Source organism: Rhinoderma darwinii, chromosome 7 (assembly GCF_050947455.1).
Source record: "Rhinoderma darwinii isolate aRhiDar2 chromosome 7, aRhiDar2.hap1, whole genome shotgun sequence".
Taxonomy (NCBI): Eukaryota; Metazoa; Chordata; class Amphibia; order Anura; family Rhinodermatidae; genus Rhinoderma; species Rhinoderma darwinii.
In genome coordinates, this window is record NC_134693.1 from 122,523,969 (window position 1) to 122,540,247 (window position 16,279).

Genomic DNA, 16,279 nt, shown 5'->3' on the forward strand with positions numbered 1-16,279 from the left:
GACGGGCCCGCCTGACGGATCCGGGCCAGCGCCACCACAGTCGCCTCCAGCCAGCCCGGATCATGGTAAGCAGCTGCTGCCCGCAGCTGATCAAGCAGCAGGACCGGAGACGCCATAGCAGGTAAGCAGGACTCACTTAAGCTAACTTATCTTTACTTGTTGTTCCTCCCGCTGCTTCCGGCTCAATGCCGAAAACAGCGGGAGGAACAGATACCACACCCCGGCTCCTCCCCTCTCTCCCTCTTCCCTCTCCCCGCCTCACCTAACCTTCTTCACTCCTATTGGCTGACGACCCTCCCTTCCCTCCTATGGCAGTCATGGAGGCTTACCGTTAAGCCCTCTGTGCTGCCGTCCAGCCTCTTCTATAATTTCTATCACACACAATTAGTGTAATTTCTAAGCACCAAATATTGCATAAAATGACCACAACACTGACACTACATAACCATCCCAATGTGTTTCCCCAACCTAGTTGGTTCATCAGGGGACACTACTGAACAATATGTGTGTAATTGGAGACCTATATTTATCATACATATATTATACATATTTGATTGTATCGGCACATTTTGCTGAGGAAGGCTGTGTTCACATCACCATCTGTGTTCCGCTGAGGGGTTTCGTCTGAGGTTTCCGTCGGGTTAACCCCTCAGTGGAACGGCAAATGGAAACTTCAGCTTTCGTTTCCCTCACCATTGAACTCACTGGTGACGGAGACCTAGCTAATGGTAACCTCCGACAAAACCTCCCAACGGAAGGGCAACACTGATGTGAACAGGCCTGAAGGAACAGGTGGATGAAGATAATCCATATTATAAAACATGCTGGTCTGCAGAAGCTGTAGATGGAGGACTGGCTTTCCACAGGGGCGCAGATAGGGGGGGGGGCAGGCGGGGCATGTGCCCCAGGCGCAACTAGGTGGTATGGAAGGGGGGCGCCGCAGAGCAGCTGATCGCTGCTGTTAGGCGCGCTCTATGTCGAAACACCAGCAGCAGCGATCAGCGTTAGAAAGAGCCAGTAGTTCATGCGGCGACGTTCTGATTGAGGTCTATTTACAAGGGGGGGAGTGGCGCTATTTACAAGGGGGGAGTGTGGCGCTATTTACAGGCAGGGCAGGGGGCTGTGTGTAGCACTATCTACAAAGGGGGGACTGTGCCGCTATTTACAAGGGGGAGAGTGTGGCGCTATTTACAAGGGGGAGAGTGTGGCGCTATTTACAAGGGGGGAATGTGGCGCTATTTACAAGGGGGAGAGTGTGGCGCTATTTACAAGGGGGGAATGTGGCGCTATTTACAAGGGGGGAGAGTGGCGCTATCTACAAGGGGGGCTGTATGGCGCTATCTACAAGGGGGGCTGTGTGGCGCTGTTTACAAGGGGGGGCTGTGTGGCACTATATACAAGGGGGGCTGTGTGGCACTATCTACAAGGGGGGGCTGTGTGTGGCGCTATCTACAACATGGGGCTGTGTGTGGCTCTATCTACAACAGGGGGATGTGTGTGGCGCTATCTACAGGAGAGGGGCTGTGTGTGGCACTATCTACAAAGGGGGGGTGTGGTGCTACCTACAAGAGAGGGGCTGTGTGTGGTACTATCTACAAGAGAGGGGCTGTGTGTGGCGCTATTTACAAGGGGGCTGTGTGTGACGGTATCTACAAGGGGGGCTGTGTGTGACGCTGTTTACAAGGGGGCGATGTGTGTGGTGCTATCTACAAGGGGGGGGGAGTGTGGCGCTATTTACAGGCGTGGCAGCGGGCTGTGTGTGGCACTATCTACAAAGGGGGGACTGTGCCGCTATTTACAAGGGGGTGAGTGTGGCGCTATTTACAAGGGGGGAATGTGGCGCTATTTACGAAGGGGGGGGGGGGGGGGAGAGTGGCGCTATTTACTAGGGGGGCAGCAGGCTGTGTGCGGCCCTATCTACAAGGGGGAGTGTGGCGCTATTTACAAGGGAGTGGGTGCGCCGCTATCTACAAGGGGGGCTGTGTTGCGCTGTTTACAAGGTCATGATACTAAAAGTTGCCCAGAAGCCACAGCCATACATTAAACAATCATTTTCATTTCTTATCTCAGAAAACCATATATTGCCTAATCCAGATTTATGGTGTGACAATAAATGAGAAGAACCACACCTGCTTGTACAGGAGTGTATCTGTGATTTCACCACAATCCTCGATCAGGACAGTCACATATATACAGTTCATTCCTGTTCACAGATCCTACAGCGCAACACAATGTCTAGACTTGGCAAACACACGTTTCCTTACAGGGATCCTACATCTGCAGATTAAATCCACCCTGAGGACTTGTTTTGTGCCTTACCCAAGACCTGCCCTTTACTCAATGGCTGACATCAGAGGACAACAGTTGATTTCACTGATTAGGGACCAGACAAACGAGTTCTTTAGATGTGTCATTAGCATGTGTCACTGTAGCAGACTGTGAACTAAATCACGACGTGAAGGTGACTTTCTACAGAGTTATGAGACAAATGTGCAATGGAGAACCAGACTAATACACGGTTAGGTTCCGTCCTAAACTGGATCTCTTGTCATTCTATAAAACTTTACCTGGAGCAAAAAAAAAAAAAAACTTGCCTTACCTGATTTTTTGAGCATTTCACTCACAGGATCCCATAGATTGGATACTGCATTGAATTTATGGTAAAATCTTAAAGGAGTTGTCCAGTATTAGAAGAAAAGGTCTGCCTTTTGTCCAGAAACAGCGCCACTCTTGTTCATGGGATGTGTTTGGTATTGCAGCTCAGCAGCATTCACTTGAATATAAAGAACTGCAATCCCAGATATGTCTCGTGGGCACGAGTAGCACTGGTGGTGGAAGAAAGTACAAATTCTAGAACTAGGAATCAGAAAGAAAGATGTCGAGATACCTTCCTAACATTATTTTTTCAAGATTTTTAACTACTTATGAAAAAAAGACATGAATGTCAAGTGTTTTTCGATGCATTTTTTACAAGTGGTTATGGTGGCATTTTTTTATTTTGTAATACTTTGAGGTATTTTGATGAGGACAAAATAAAACACTTCCTTCAGTTTTTTTTGCTGACGTAAAAAATGCGTGACATACGGATGACATACGCGCGTAAAAAAGACAGACACGCACCGTACACGGATGCCACACGGAACTGCAACACAGGAAAAACGCTGCATTTTTTATGCACGCAAAATGGACACGTTCGTGTGAATAAGGCTTAAATCTCAACCATTATCTACATTCTCTTTTCCTCTTTTTACCCAGATCAGCTCAATGGTGGTTTTTTGACGTTGCAACAATGCAGGATGAATGGAAATAAATTCCAGAGCACCCAGCAGATGGCAATGATGGCCCAGCAATGAGGAACAGAGGTGGGAGAACCTGACGAGGACGAGGAGGAGGAGGAGCTCCGCACATGTGCAGAAGTAGCTGAGCCAGAAGACATCACATTGACTTACAGCTCCAGCACACACATAGCAGCTCTCCCCATATCGCCCGCACATAGCAGCGCGTACAATGCCGGTGACCGAAAAGGACCTGGCTGAGGATGCCCCGTGGAAGAAGATCCAGCAGAACACCTTTACCCGCTGGTGTAACGAACACCTGAAATGTGTCAACAAGAGGATAGGCAACCTGCAGACCGACCTGACCGATGGTCTGCGGCTTATCGCCCTACTGGAGGTGCTGAGCCAGAAGAGGATGTACAGAAAGTACCACCAGAGACCGACCTTCAGCCAGATGCAGCTGGAGAACGTGTCCGTAGCCTTGGAGTTTCTGGAGAAAGAGAATATAAAACTGGTGTCCATAGGTATGAACGACAAATTATTTCTATATGCCCCATCTAAATTTGGGCGATATATCTATAGTAATGAATGGACCATAGCGCGTTTACGATTCTTCTTATCATAGAGACTTTATATATAGAAGTGGACGTGGTAACCGGTTACACCACATGAATATTGTGGCACTGGGTTGTGGCGGGCAAGACGAAAGTTCATTCATTTCTGCAGTGCACTAAACTCCTCCAATGTTACCTGAAAGGGTTAACTACGTCCTGAATATTGAGTGGAAATCACCAGGTCATATAACTACTTTTTAGTATTGGGTTTGATTCCTGGCAAGAAGGCGGTCATGTAACTCCTGACTTGTCACATTGTAAAATTGAAGGCGGCTACATTGTCAAGGTTATTATCATTTTATGTTCACGTGTTACATGGCTCATTATTTGCTATTGGGTGTTTGCAATTCTCATGTGGTTTTGCGTTCAGGTAGAAAGCACTGGGTAATACAGTGACCGGGGAGGGGGGTGGCAGGCCTGGCGGTGCACACCTGCTGTATTGTGCTGTCTGTGTCACCTCCGTCTGTTTCACGCTCGGCTCTGACAGATGTCAGAAATTGTTATTAAATCTTTTGTTTTGATCCTTTTTGTGTTGTTAGAATTTGTGTTTGCAGCGTTTTGTACCCGCACGGGTGCAGGTGGGGCAGGGTGTGGCTATGTACAGGTACACAGGATACCTGGAGAGGTCCAGGGCAGGTGCGGCTCTATGAAATCTTGGAAGAATGTAATATCTGATGGCGCCAGTACTGAGCCGTCTGACATAAAGGGTTAAACACTAATTGTTGGGATCAAACTTCTTCTTTTTCTATGTTTGTGTTATGAATTTAATAAGCCCCTGGAGATTAGTAAGATTAGAGTCCTACCAGCTCCTTCCTATGGGAATACCAAATGATCATTAAAACTGTAGAAAAGAAATATTATTGACTTGGGCCCCATGCACACGACCGTATTCTCATCCGGAATTACGGACCCATTCATTTCTATGGGCTATGGACACCTTTCCGTATTTTTACGGATGGGTGTCCGTGCCGTAGAGGTGATAGAACATGTCCTATTTTTGACCGAAATTACGACACGGACTCTCAATAGAAGTCTATGGGCACTTCCATAATTACGGACAGCTACGGATGTGTAGTCGTCTGTAATTACAGAAGCATTGCTATGTTACACCAGGGGATTATCCTAGATTCCTCCCTGTTTTTTTTTTTTTGTGGATCCATAAATAGGGAGGCATTAGGGATGCACTACGGACCGTGTTTACATATATGCGGATGATTTACGGATGGGTGGAAATACGGTCGTGTGCAAGGGGGCTTAAGTGTAACTATTTCATACCCTACAGATATTGGTGCATATTTATTAACTGTTCAGGAATTGACTTTTAGTGTAGTGTGCACTGTATGCCTCAGCACTGCACACTAATGGTGCGGCTACGGAGCTTTGCCACATTTTACATGGCATAGCCCACCCCCACTAATCTATGCAGAAAAGTGTCAGAAATCTTTAGTGCATTAGTGTATATAATGTGCAACATACAGAACATTCATTTGTTAGAAAATGTGGTAGGGGCTCGATAAATGTCGCTTGGCACAAATGCAACTAGCATCATTGCATTAATACGTAGGCCACATTGGGCATCAGTGTTGTAGCGACCAATCAGATAAAAAGTGGAATCACATTGGTTGCTCACGACTTTTTATCTGCGCTAGATTTTGTACATAAGTTTTATTGCCTGCTACCGGTTTGGGTAGATTAGGGGTAATAGGGCTTCCAATGAGGTCCATGAGCTCTCTACTGTGCCTCTGATTTTATATGGAGTTTTTTTCTGCGATATTCCATATGATTCGGGCTCCATATTGATTCTAGAAAACATCTCCGTACACGTGAAGTCCGACAAGCAAATGCCGGCCTGGAGCCAGTTAAATTGGTGCAACAAGTAGCCCTTGTAAAAAATAATGGGGTCACAATGTAAACAATTATTACAATTTATTATTTATTTCTGTTACTTATACAGCGCCAACATATTCTGCAGCGCTGTACAGAGGTCCTTACTGTCCCCATTGGGACTCACAATCTAAATTCCCTATCGGTATGTTTTTGGGGTGTGGTATGAAACCGGAGTAAATATGATTCATGCAAAATAAAATTACATTTAGCTGTTCACCTGTTGCTGCTTCTTTTTCTTCAGGACAAAATATAATGTAAATTTCTGTACCCAAACTAATAGTCTTTGATGGTTTTAACTCCATTAATATGGTTCCCATAGGGCATATAGATGTCATAGAAGGGGGTTCCCCTGCTCGGCACCCCTGTCTATATGAGCCAGAACGGAGAGACGATCTGTACGAGCGACTCCTGCTCTGGCGGGCCCAACTTCTTCATACATTACATGACCGGCCATTCGTTTAAATGGTTGGAATGTAAATCTATATTTCCCTCGCAGCGGGAAATGTATAGTTGGACACGGCTTTCCCTAGCGATAAGGGCTTATCGGCGGTTATAAAAACCGGACCCTAAATACAGTGACACAATGTATTCCTAAGGATGCAACAGTTTGGCAAAGTCATGAGTGATCCAGCACTTGTATAACTTTGAGTAAAAGGGCACAGTTGTTTCTAAAACTTCAAAAAGTTTTGGAAACAACTTTTTGAAGTTTTAGGGTGCCTTCATAGATAGGTGTTAATCTGGTTAACAACGGGATGTTTTAGAGTAGATTCCCTTTATGATGCTCGTTCGCACCTATATGATTAAGTGCAAATACCGTTTGCTGTGTGTAAGGGTATGTGCACACACACTAATTACGTCCGTAATTGACGGACGTATTTCGGCCGCAAGTACCGGACCGAACACAGTGCAGGGAGCCGGGCTCCTAGCATCATACTTATGTACGATGCTAGGAGTCCCTGCATCGCTGCAGGATAACTGTCCCGTACTGTAAACATGATTATACTACGGGACAGTTGTCCTGCAGCAAGGCAGGGACTCCTAGCGTCGTACATAAGTATGATGCTAGGAGCCCGGCTCCTTGCACTGTGTTCGGTCCACTACTTGCGGCCGAAATACGTCCGTCAATTACGGACGTAATTAGTGTGTGTGCACATACCCTAACAGAAAAAAAAAAGTCACGGTGCAGTTTTCCCTGGTTTACCTATATAAATACCATGCAAATCACTGTTCTTCTTTCTAAGACCGACATCTTGCGTAAATATTCAAGTCTCTAATTCAATAAACCTATAAACTAAAACAAAGGGAGCATCCTGCGTACAGACCCGCACGGTATAATATGATGCGTCATGATTCAGCGATCTGCAAAGGTTACACACAGTAAAACCTCCAAACTCTGTCAAAGTCCAACGTTGTGCAGTGACCGTAAAGGCAAATATTAGCCCAGATGACCGGGCCTTACTTGTCCAATCAGAATGGTTGAATGAAGTTTTCAAAGTTTGTGAAAATCCATGTTAAAAAAAATATATATATAAGTTAAGTGGGTATAATGCATTGAGTTCATGTGAGCATTTGCTATTGTCACGCTGGACTTTGGTTTGCACAAATGTGGGCGTTGAAGTGACAAACTACATTAGGACTGTTCTCTGCTGATAAGGAGCCGGCCGGAGAAACTATCCTTGTGACACAATGGCAAATGCCTCGCCTGAAATAATCGCCTTTAACGTCTGTTCTACTGGTGAAAGCAAAGAGAAAACTTTGGAAGAATACTTCTATTCAGTCATGCTGCATGCGGGTCCGGACTACATTGTGTTTTAGGCCATTTCACATGATGTGGATTTGGGACCGGTTCTTCACCAGAAACCCGCTCTAAAGATACCACGGTGCACGCAAATGGGATTTTCGCTCAAAGATTTTGAGCATTTCGCCCATGTCTATTAAAAGGTGTTCATACAATCCAGATGTCGTCACTATCTGAACATAGCCATGAGGCATTGGAAACCTACTCATCCAGTTGCACATGTAGAAGTGTATATACATCTATTTCCTCAGTGAATCGGAGACCGCACCCCCCCCCCCCACAATAAACATGAAGTAGACATGTGATGTAACTAAACTGACGAGGCTTCGTTCATATCTGTGTTCTGGTTTTGCCTTTCTCAGAGTAGAACAACTGAAACGCTCGATTCGTTGCAGGGTAGCCAAACGGTGCCAGATGGAACCCATTGATTTAATGCGTTCCGTCATGGTGTCCGTCGTTTACTGGACTAAATACTGCAGCATGCTGTGCTACTTTGTCCTGCTGTTCTCACCGGATCTGCGCCGGGCACTTCCAATGCAGATGTGAACAAAGCCTTCGGGTATATTCACACGGGGCAGTTTTGATGCGTATTTTGCTGCTTAGCCTAAACTGCACTGCAAAAACGCGTTAGCACAGAAACCACTGTAAAAACTCATGAGGTTTTTCAGTGCGGATTTCGGCTGCACTGTAAAACCACATCGTGTGTATTCACTTTTAGATATGTTAGAGAACACTACTATAATGGTTGGTCATTGCCCAAAGGCTTGGCAGCAGAGGTCACTCACAGGTCCTCTTTCCACCCCACACTGATGATGGGTCATAGAAGAGGCCCCAGGCTTAATCTGTCAATGGAACAGATTAATTTTCTAAGAATTTGCATTTTAACACTGGTCAACTGGCTGAACATCTCTCAGTACGTGATGTCACTAGTCCAGGCCCAAGGTTTAGTCCACCCCCAATAACTTTTGTCATCTAGATGGAATTTGTGATATGAGCGAAGCCATAAATACTCTCAATTTCCCCTCATAAAACTGTAGAAACCTCAAAGGGTCCCTGCAATCTTATCTCCGCATGTTTCCAAGTATAGATTGAAGGACGCTGGATCAGGGTATGTTCACACGGGTCGCATATGCTGCCGATTTTCTGCAACGGATTAAATCCGCAGCATTTACAGTCGCAGAAAGTGGATCAGATTTCAACAAATCTCATCCCCACGTTGCGGCTGTAATCTACACGTAATTCGTGTGAAAATGCAGCTGCAGTGTGACTTTATAATGCGCACCAATTTATGCTGTGGGTTCTAAGTGCACATACTTTTTGTTTCATTTTTTTTCCATAGACTTGTATGGGGAGAATAAAATCAGTTGTAAAAATAGCCAGATGTGTTTTGTTCCGAATTTTTACAGCAATTCTGCAGCTACATTTCCGCAACTATATGCAGAGAAAGAATAACCCACTATTTGATTGCTGGTTTTACATGCGGATTTCTGAGATTCCACTGCAGATTTTCTGTAAATCCGCAGCATATCCAAGCCGTGGGAACATACCCTTACGATACGTCCCCTGACAGAAGTTATTCTACTTGTCACTCTCTAACTGGTATAATTTAACTAATGTTGGTGACATATTGGAGCTTAGACATTCCTAACATACCGACTCTCTACCAGGGACGCAGCTAATGACAAAATCACGTTCCGCTTAAATTGTGTAGTCCCTTTTCCTATCATTACACTAAACCTAGCCGATTTTGCTTTGAGATGAGTTTACAACTGCCTGTTTTTTATTTTTTACTACAATGTACTGTCTATTTATATACTGTATATATGTGTGTATGTAATGCCATATTTCAATCTATATACTCGGAACATCTCTGTGTGTAGCAGGAGGGTGCGGTGTATGTATACCGTGATCACCTGGGACCTATACTGCAGTGATAACGGATTCGGTGCCTTTTATCCGCTTTGTAAGAATTTGGTAGCTTTGGTAACGCTAACCTGCATACAATAGCTGCTCGTAGATGTCTAATCATTGCTTTATGTAATGTTTGGCTTAGGATGGTAGGTGCTATACTCCTGGGACCTGTGGTTCCCAGAGCAGCACAATTTGCCCAATTTACACCAATGTATTTCACGTCCGTGTTACGCGCCTTAAAACAACGGACGTCACACGGACCTATGGGGTCATTCAGACATTTAGTGTTTTTCAGGCAGCGTGTCCGCTGTGCGAAACTCACTGCATGTCCTATACTTGTGCGTTTTTTTGCGCATCACGCACCCATTGAAGTCAATGGGTGCGTGAAAAATCACGGACAGCACGCAGACGCCATCCGTGTGCTATTCGTGGTTCACGCAAAAGTTGTTAAAGTAATGATGAGAAAAAGAAAAACCCCTCCTCCTTCAGTTTTTTTGCTGACGTAAAAAACGTGTGACATAGGCGCGTAAAAAAACGCGGATGTCACATGGACCTGCAACGCGCGCAGAACGGACACGCCCAAGTGTTGCCTATCTGGTGCTTCAAAGGGTTTACCTCATCAAGAAAATCCCTTTTTAGGGTATGTTCACATGTAGTGTAAACACTGCAGATTTTCCTGTGCTGACTTTTTGCAGCGTATTAGGCTTCGTTCACATCTGCGTTTGGGTCCCGTTCTGATGTTCCGTCTGAGCTTTCCGTCAGAATAGGGACCCTAAACAGACACGCTATAGCTTCCGGCAAAACGATGGGTCCGGTTCACAACCGACACAACCTTAAACCATGGGCACCGGATCCGTCACCATTGAAATCAATGGTGATGGAAACGGAAACGGCTGGTTTCCGTTTTTGTCTGTTCAGGGTCCTGTTCTGACGGAAAGCTCCGACGGAACGTCAGAACGGGACCCCAACGCAGATGTGAACGAAGCCTTACTGTAGCAGCAAAGCGGATGACATTTTAAGAAATCTCCTCACGCTGTGTAAAAAAAAAAAAAAAGTGCAGAAATTAAACTCGAATGTGGATTTCCATTCTGCAGTATGTCAATTTCACTCGTGAAAATGCTGCGGAATTTCAGCATAGAAAATCTGCAGTATTTCCGCTACGTGTGAACGTACCTTTCCGGCAGCCGCCTGATAACTGCGGGTCTGGCTTCAGAAGTCTCCAGTTATCAGATGGGAGAAGTTGTGGCCGGCCATATATTTTGCAGCAGAGGCAATGCAGTATTACATTTTGGGAGAAAAAAATAGACTTTAAATGCTTTCAGAACATACAATAAATATAGAAATAATCGTTATAATTTATTAAGCTTTATATACAGTATCCGGTGTCCTAGAACAGCTGAAGAGTTACCATTTGTGGTCTTCCTTCTTTCTGACTATAGACAAGTCTGTGACTAATGGCCATGTGGTATTTAACCTCTATCTAAAAGTTTTGTGTTGATAAACCCTGACAAGAATTACTATGGAGACCTGCCTGAGGAGGTGGGAGGGGAGACCCGCCTGAAACCAACTTAGTTTCTGCCAGAAATTGCCAGTCTGCAGTAAATCCAAATATTTTCTTCACGCAAAGACTGAAATGTTCACAAAGTTGTTTATGAAAGGAAATGCGTGAGAAATGTGTTGTCATAACATGTAATGTTTTATGTTCTCGTGACAGTTATTGTTATATTATAATGGGATTTCTTGTAGGTTACACCTGCATTGTAAAATACATATGGCCTCTTTCACATCTGCGTCTGTATTTAAGTTCTGCTCCGTCAGAGGAGCTGAACCCGCGAAAATACCAGAAGCGCCGGTTCCGTTGTACAATGGACGCAATCGGCACCTGACAGAACCCATTGCCTTTAATGGGATCCGTCGGGTGTCAGTGGTTTTACCAGAAACCATAGCAGAGTGCAGTATTTTTGTCCGGAGCTGCGACTCGGGCCTCGAATGGAGCCTCAAACGCAGATGTGAACAGGCCCTTACAGCGGCACTCGCCCCGTTCAATGATTTATTGTAGCAACATAATGCACCTGAGGATACTTCAATTCAGCTCACTGGCCTGACTCTTTCTTAAGTCGCTCTTGGTAAGGCCTTATTCACACGGGCGTGTTCGGTCTATGCGATATGGACCTCATTTCGGGCGCATTTCCCAGACCGAACAGAGTTCAAGGAGTCGTATTCGTAGCATCATAGACATCCATGACGACGTGAGTCGCTGCCTCCCCGTGGAAATGCTGCCCGGTACTGAAAACCTGATTACAGTATGGGACAGTATTCCCGCCGTTCGGCAAGGACACCTAGCACCATAGATAACTGTGTTCAGTCTGGGAAATGTGGCCGCATATGGTCCATATCTCATGCGGTCCAGGGAATTGTGATCAGACGATGTTTACAGTGAGACGTGGAGAATTAAAGATTTCATTACATGTCACACTCTAATTTGTTGTTGTATATGTGGTATTTTGTCTCTGCAACTGCTTTTATATAGATAAAACCATACAACCGTTGTTTAAAAGGTTCTAGGAGACCGGGTCTGGGGCAATGCGACTGACCACAGACGAGGGAAGTGCAACAAGGCGATCCGCAGCTGCTGAGGTTTGTGGGGTTAGAAAGGGTTAAACCTCTAAAGCTGGCCTAAAGTGTTGTTGCAAAAGGAATCGAGACTAATTATTAAAACCAAGCCTTTGGGAAGAAATGGATTTAATGATCTGACAATCTGTACGTAATCATGTCAATGACCGCAATGGAAACCTTCATTATTGTAACCAATATGAGGAAGAAGAGAACCGGGGCATTGTATTTGTCTATGATTTAAGGACTCTAGAAGGATTTATAACCCTAGATTATACTTAACCCCTTCAACTAGACCCTTGAATCCAAAGGAAGGTTCAATGGTTCATAAGAAGAGTGACTCCTAGAAATATAATCTTACCAAATAACACAATGAAGTAAGGAACTGGAGATCCTACACAAACACCTCCTCTAAACTATGTATAGAAGTGTATACTATAAAATGTCATGTTTTGGAACATTTACGGACACCCGTATGGTTGAAGGAGTTGTTCCAAGTCTCCCGTCCCCTGACATGTATCATTGACTAGGTTCTTTGCCAGGAATGATCTCACCCAAACTCTGTTCTCCTCATAAACATGAGCTGCAGGGTGTGGTAGGTGAAGTGCTTCACTGACAGAAACCTTTTAAAATTTTGCTTCTGAAAAACAACTTCCTTTTTAGTGTTTGGAGAAGACCCAATTGTTTTCACACCCATTATAACGCAAGGGTGTAAAAAAAAGAAAAAAACAGGGAATCTCTGGCTTTTCCTTGGAGCATGCTGCACTGATGATTGATGACCCAGAAATACACGTCCTCCACACCAAACTGCTCCTGGGAACCGCTTGTCATGTTGTGGGTTTTCGTTGTCTACTCATTCATTATTGGTGACCTGCCATTATAATGGCCCAGATAAATCGGCCACGTTCTACACCGGCCAGATGTAGCCCCTCAAAACGAATAGACCCTCTACAATCCTTGGTAAAGAATCCACTGGTGTAAATAATTGTATTATTATTGTTTTCACCCAAAGAAATGGTCTATGAACCTTTCACGGTAAAGTTGTTTCATATTTCCCAAAACCCTCATAAACCTTGAATACCAATTGGAGTTACTTTTAAAAAAAATTGCGGCAGAATCGCAGCGTTTCCACCACAAAAGTCGCAGCCCATAGTTCTTTGTTGCGGGTTTTACCTCTCCATTGAATTCAATGTGGAAAACCTGCAACAGGAGAGCAGCGATTCTGCAGCATAGATTGACATTTATTATTCGGTTTGGTCTAATGTATTATAGTTTTGATATTACTAATGTCGCTGGTTGTCTGGCCCAAGTGGATGCCTCAATTGGCTACTGTAACTGGGTCAAAACGAGTATAGCTGCCAGTATGGTAACCCAGCTTTCCTTAAAGGGGTTGTCCACCTTCTGACAACTGATGATCTATCATCGGCACCAGACTAGCTGATCTGTGCAGGGTCGGACACCCACAGATCATATACTGCTGACCTACCCGGGGGATAGGTCATCAGTTGTCAGAAGCTGGAAAACCCCTTTAACTTCTGAAAGGCACATCTACCTAATTAAACAGAAATAATGAGAAGGCAATGTATAATGGTCCGGCTCAGCAGATTTGCAATATAAGAATCTAGAAAAATTGGATGACCCCCCCCCCCCCCCACACACACACCTTCGATGGTGTTTGCTTTTTCTCATACAACTAACATTATCTGTAAATCTTATCATTTTCCTAGTAAATATCCATGGGTTATGTTGAGTCTAATCATTGATTGATGGTGGCACTATGCCATATGTCACCCATCAAAACTGTTGAATAGTCGCATATGGGACTAGACAAGAGGAAGTTGTCCTATTGCCACAAGCCATACAGCCGTTCCAATGTCCTCACTGTTTTTGCCGTGCAGCAATTGCTTTACTCACGCTAAAATTTTATGAGAGCATTTTTTATGAGTGCTCTCCATTGTTTTTCTCGGTCTCCTCTATAATGAGGTGTTAACCGGCACCAAGTCTAATTACAACTGAAGTAACATGATGACCTCATCGTAATTTATGTGAAAAGATTTCACTAACCTTGAAGCTGCACATAATACCTTCGTAGCAGAGGCGCAGCTGATCTCTGGTTTGTTCGCTTTAGTTACTGTATCCAGATGGTTTTCTTGTAAAAAATTTCAGAACTTTTATAATTATTAAGAAGACAAGTTATCAGCAAAGTCTTGTCATAATATTGTAGGTGTAAATCCATATTCTATGCGTATTGTTTCCTGCCTCCACAACAAGAGCAGTGAATTACTTAAATATATTACAGAGTCCTTATTTGTATCCAGCTCCTTGAATATCATTCTTTTATAAAGTTTGGATTTATCAGTAGTGGATGTAGTTATCTTTGTAGCTTTGCCCTCATCAGTCTTGTGTATAAAATCTTGTGCATACAAAAAATATATCCGTTATAGCAAAATAAAAACATCGCCGTTATAGGTCCTACTGTGGGGTTCTTTGCTTTGTACAGTCCCTTTATGTTAGAGGGTTCACCTGATGACAGGGTGTCCCCCTGCTGGGTCTTCCAGCTATCAGCTGTAATCTGTGGAGGAACCCAGAAGTAAATGGTACATTCCCCTGCAGTGCCTCCGCAGGGAAAATTAAGCATTACATCTATATTGCATTGAAATCAATGTTTGCCTCATGTTTTTCAGACATGTTGAGCACTCCTCCAGAATGAGAGACACTTTGTGGACACCCTCTGCTCTGGCTAATAGATAAGGGTTTTGACTAGGAGACAACCCCTCTATTAACTCATTATTCCCTAATAGAATATTTTATAAAAATAGTTTTCTGAACAAGACCACACCTCTGCAATTGTTATAAATCATTTTCAGCTGCTTTTGATTTCTGGAAAGATGTGCACAGGGGTTGTCACCCAGCTTTTCCAGACTCCTGAACAGCAATAATGACTAGTTAAAGGGACGCTCCGGACAAAACTAAATCTTTCCATGTGCTCCATTATGGTATTCCATGTGTCAGTCTCTCACCTGTTATTTTACTTGCTACTTCTATCTCTATATATCAGACTGGGATGGTTGCTTAGCAGCAGTGTGGATCTCTGGCTCGGTGACACTTTCTCTACTTGAGTCTATGGAGATCTATGTGTCACCCATCACAGGCTTCAGAAGTTCCTGTACCGCACTAGTATTACACAGGGGGACAGAAACTTTTATCATCAGCTACCACCGATTACTTAGACTGGTTCCGGTCACACAGGTATAATGTAGAAGAATATTGTGCAGCCTCGCTGTCTGTATACTTACGGTTTCTCAGCTTATTTAGGAGAATATAGAAAGAATGTCCCCCAGCATGCAGAAATGGTATGGTCTTCAGCTGATCGTGTGATGCTGCGCTGAAGCATCATGGGATTTATGGCAAAGCAGAGAGGAAGAGAAAGCTGGGGAAATTTAAAGAGGCTCTGTCACCACATTAGAAGTGCCCTATCTCCTATCGCCTCTTTAAGCATCAAGATGGAGGCTTTTTTAAGGCACAGACCAGGCAGCAGTTCAAAAAAGAAGTACGGTATACATAAGACGTGTAGAGTGTGATATACAGTCAGGTGGGAGGTGCAGACATGGAAAGTTGTTTTCACTGGAGGTCTTTAAGCAGTGATACGTCCTCTTCTCCTGTATCGCTGCATAACTGGGTAGACTTGCCATTCAGGTGTCTGGAAAGGGAACTGTAATTAGACATATTGCTTGTAATCCAGTTTCCCCAGAAACAACTGAATAAATGTTAAGAATTTGATAGAAAAGGACAACTCCTCAACTTATTATACCTTTTCTAACCGTATATGTATGCGCATAGTAACATGAGTGATGTCTGTTTTACTGCAAAATATTTGTATCCATCGTAGAATTATTTTTTTGCCTGGAGAATGTAATTTCTGAAAAAAGAAAAATCTGCAGTATTCGATGTTAGGAGAAAAGTGATGATGAGTATTCACAGGAAATCGCAACCCATTGAGACCCTTACAGCCTGTTCTCTAAGTAATAGTCCCCAGTACCTCATAACTTGGAAGGTGTCCACTCCGACTTAGATTTGGCTACATTGAAATCCTCTTAGTCATCGAGGGATCAAAGTTTCTATTGTTACAGACATCCAGTGATGTGGTCGACATGTGTTTTCATAGAGCTAAATGTTCTTCT

The 16,279-nt window shown here is 44.0% G+C and overlaps 1 protein-coding gene across 4 annotated transcripts in view; it reads left to right on the plus strand.

Annotated features, from left to right (window-relative positions):
- Nucleotides 1-3,419: 3,419 nt before the first annotated feature.
- Nucleotides 3,420-16,279, plus strand: part of FLNB (filamin B) — a 177,627-nt gene continuing 164,767 nt past the window's right edge. For all 4 annotated transcript variants that reach the window (XM_075833935.1, XM_075833937.1, XM_075833938.1 and 1 more), the window contains exon 1: nucleotides 3,420-3,799. In XM_075833935.1, the coding sequence (XP_075690050.1) occupies nucleotides 3,508-3,799 (292 nt within the window). In that variant the 5' untranslated portion in view covers nucleotides 3,420-3,507. The remainder of the gene's footprint in view (nucleotides 3,800-16,279) is intronic.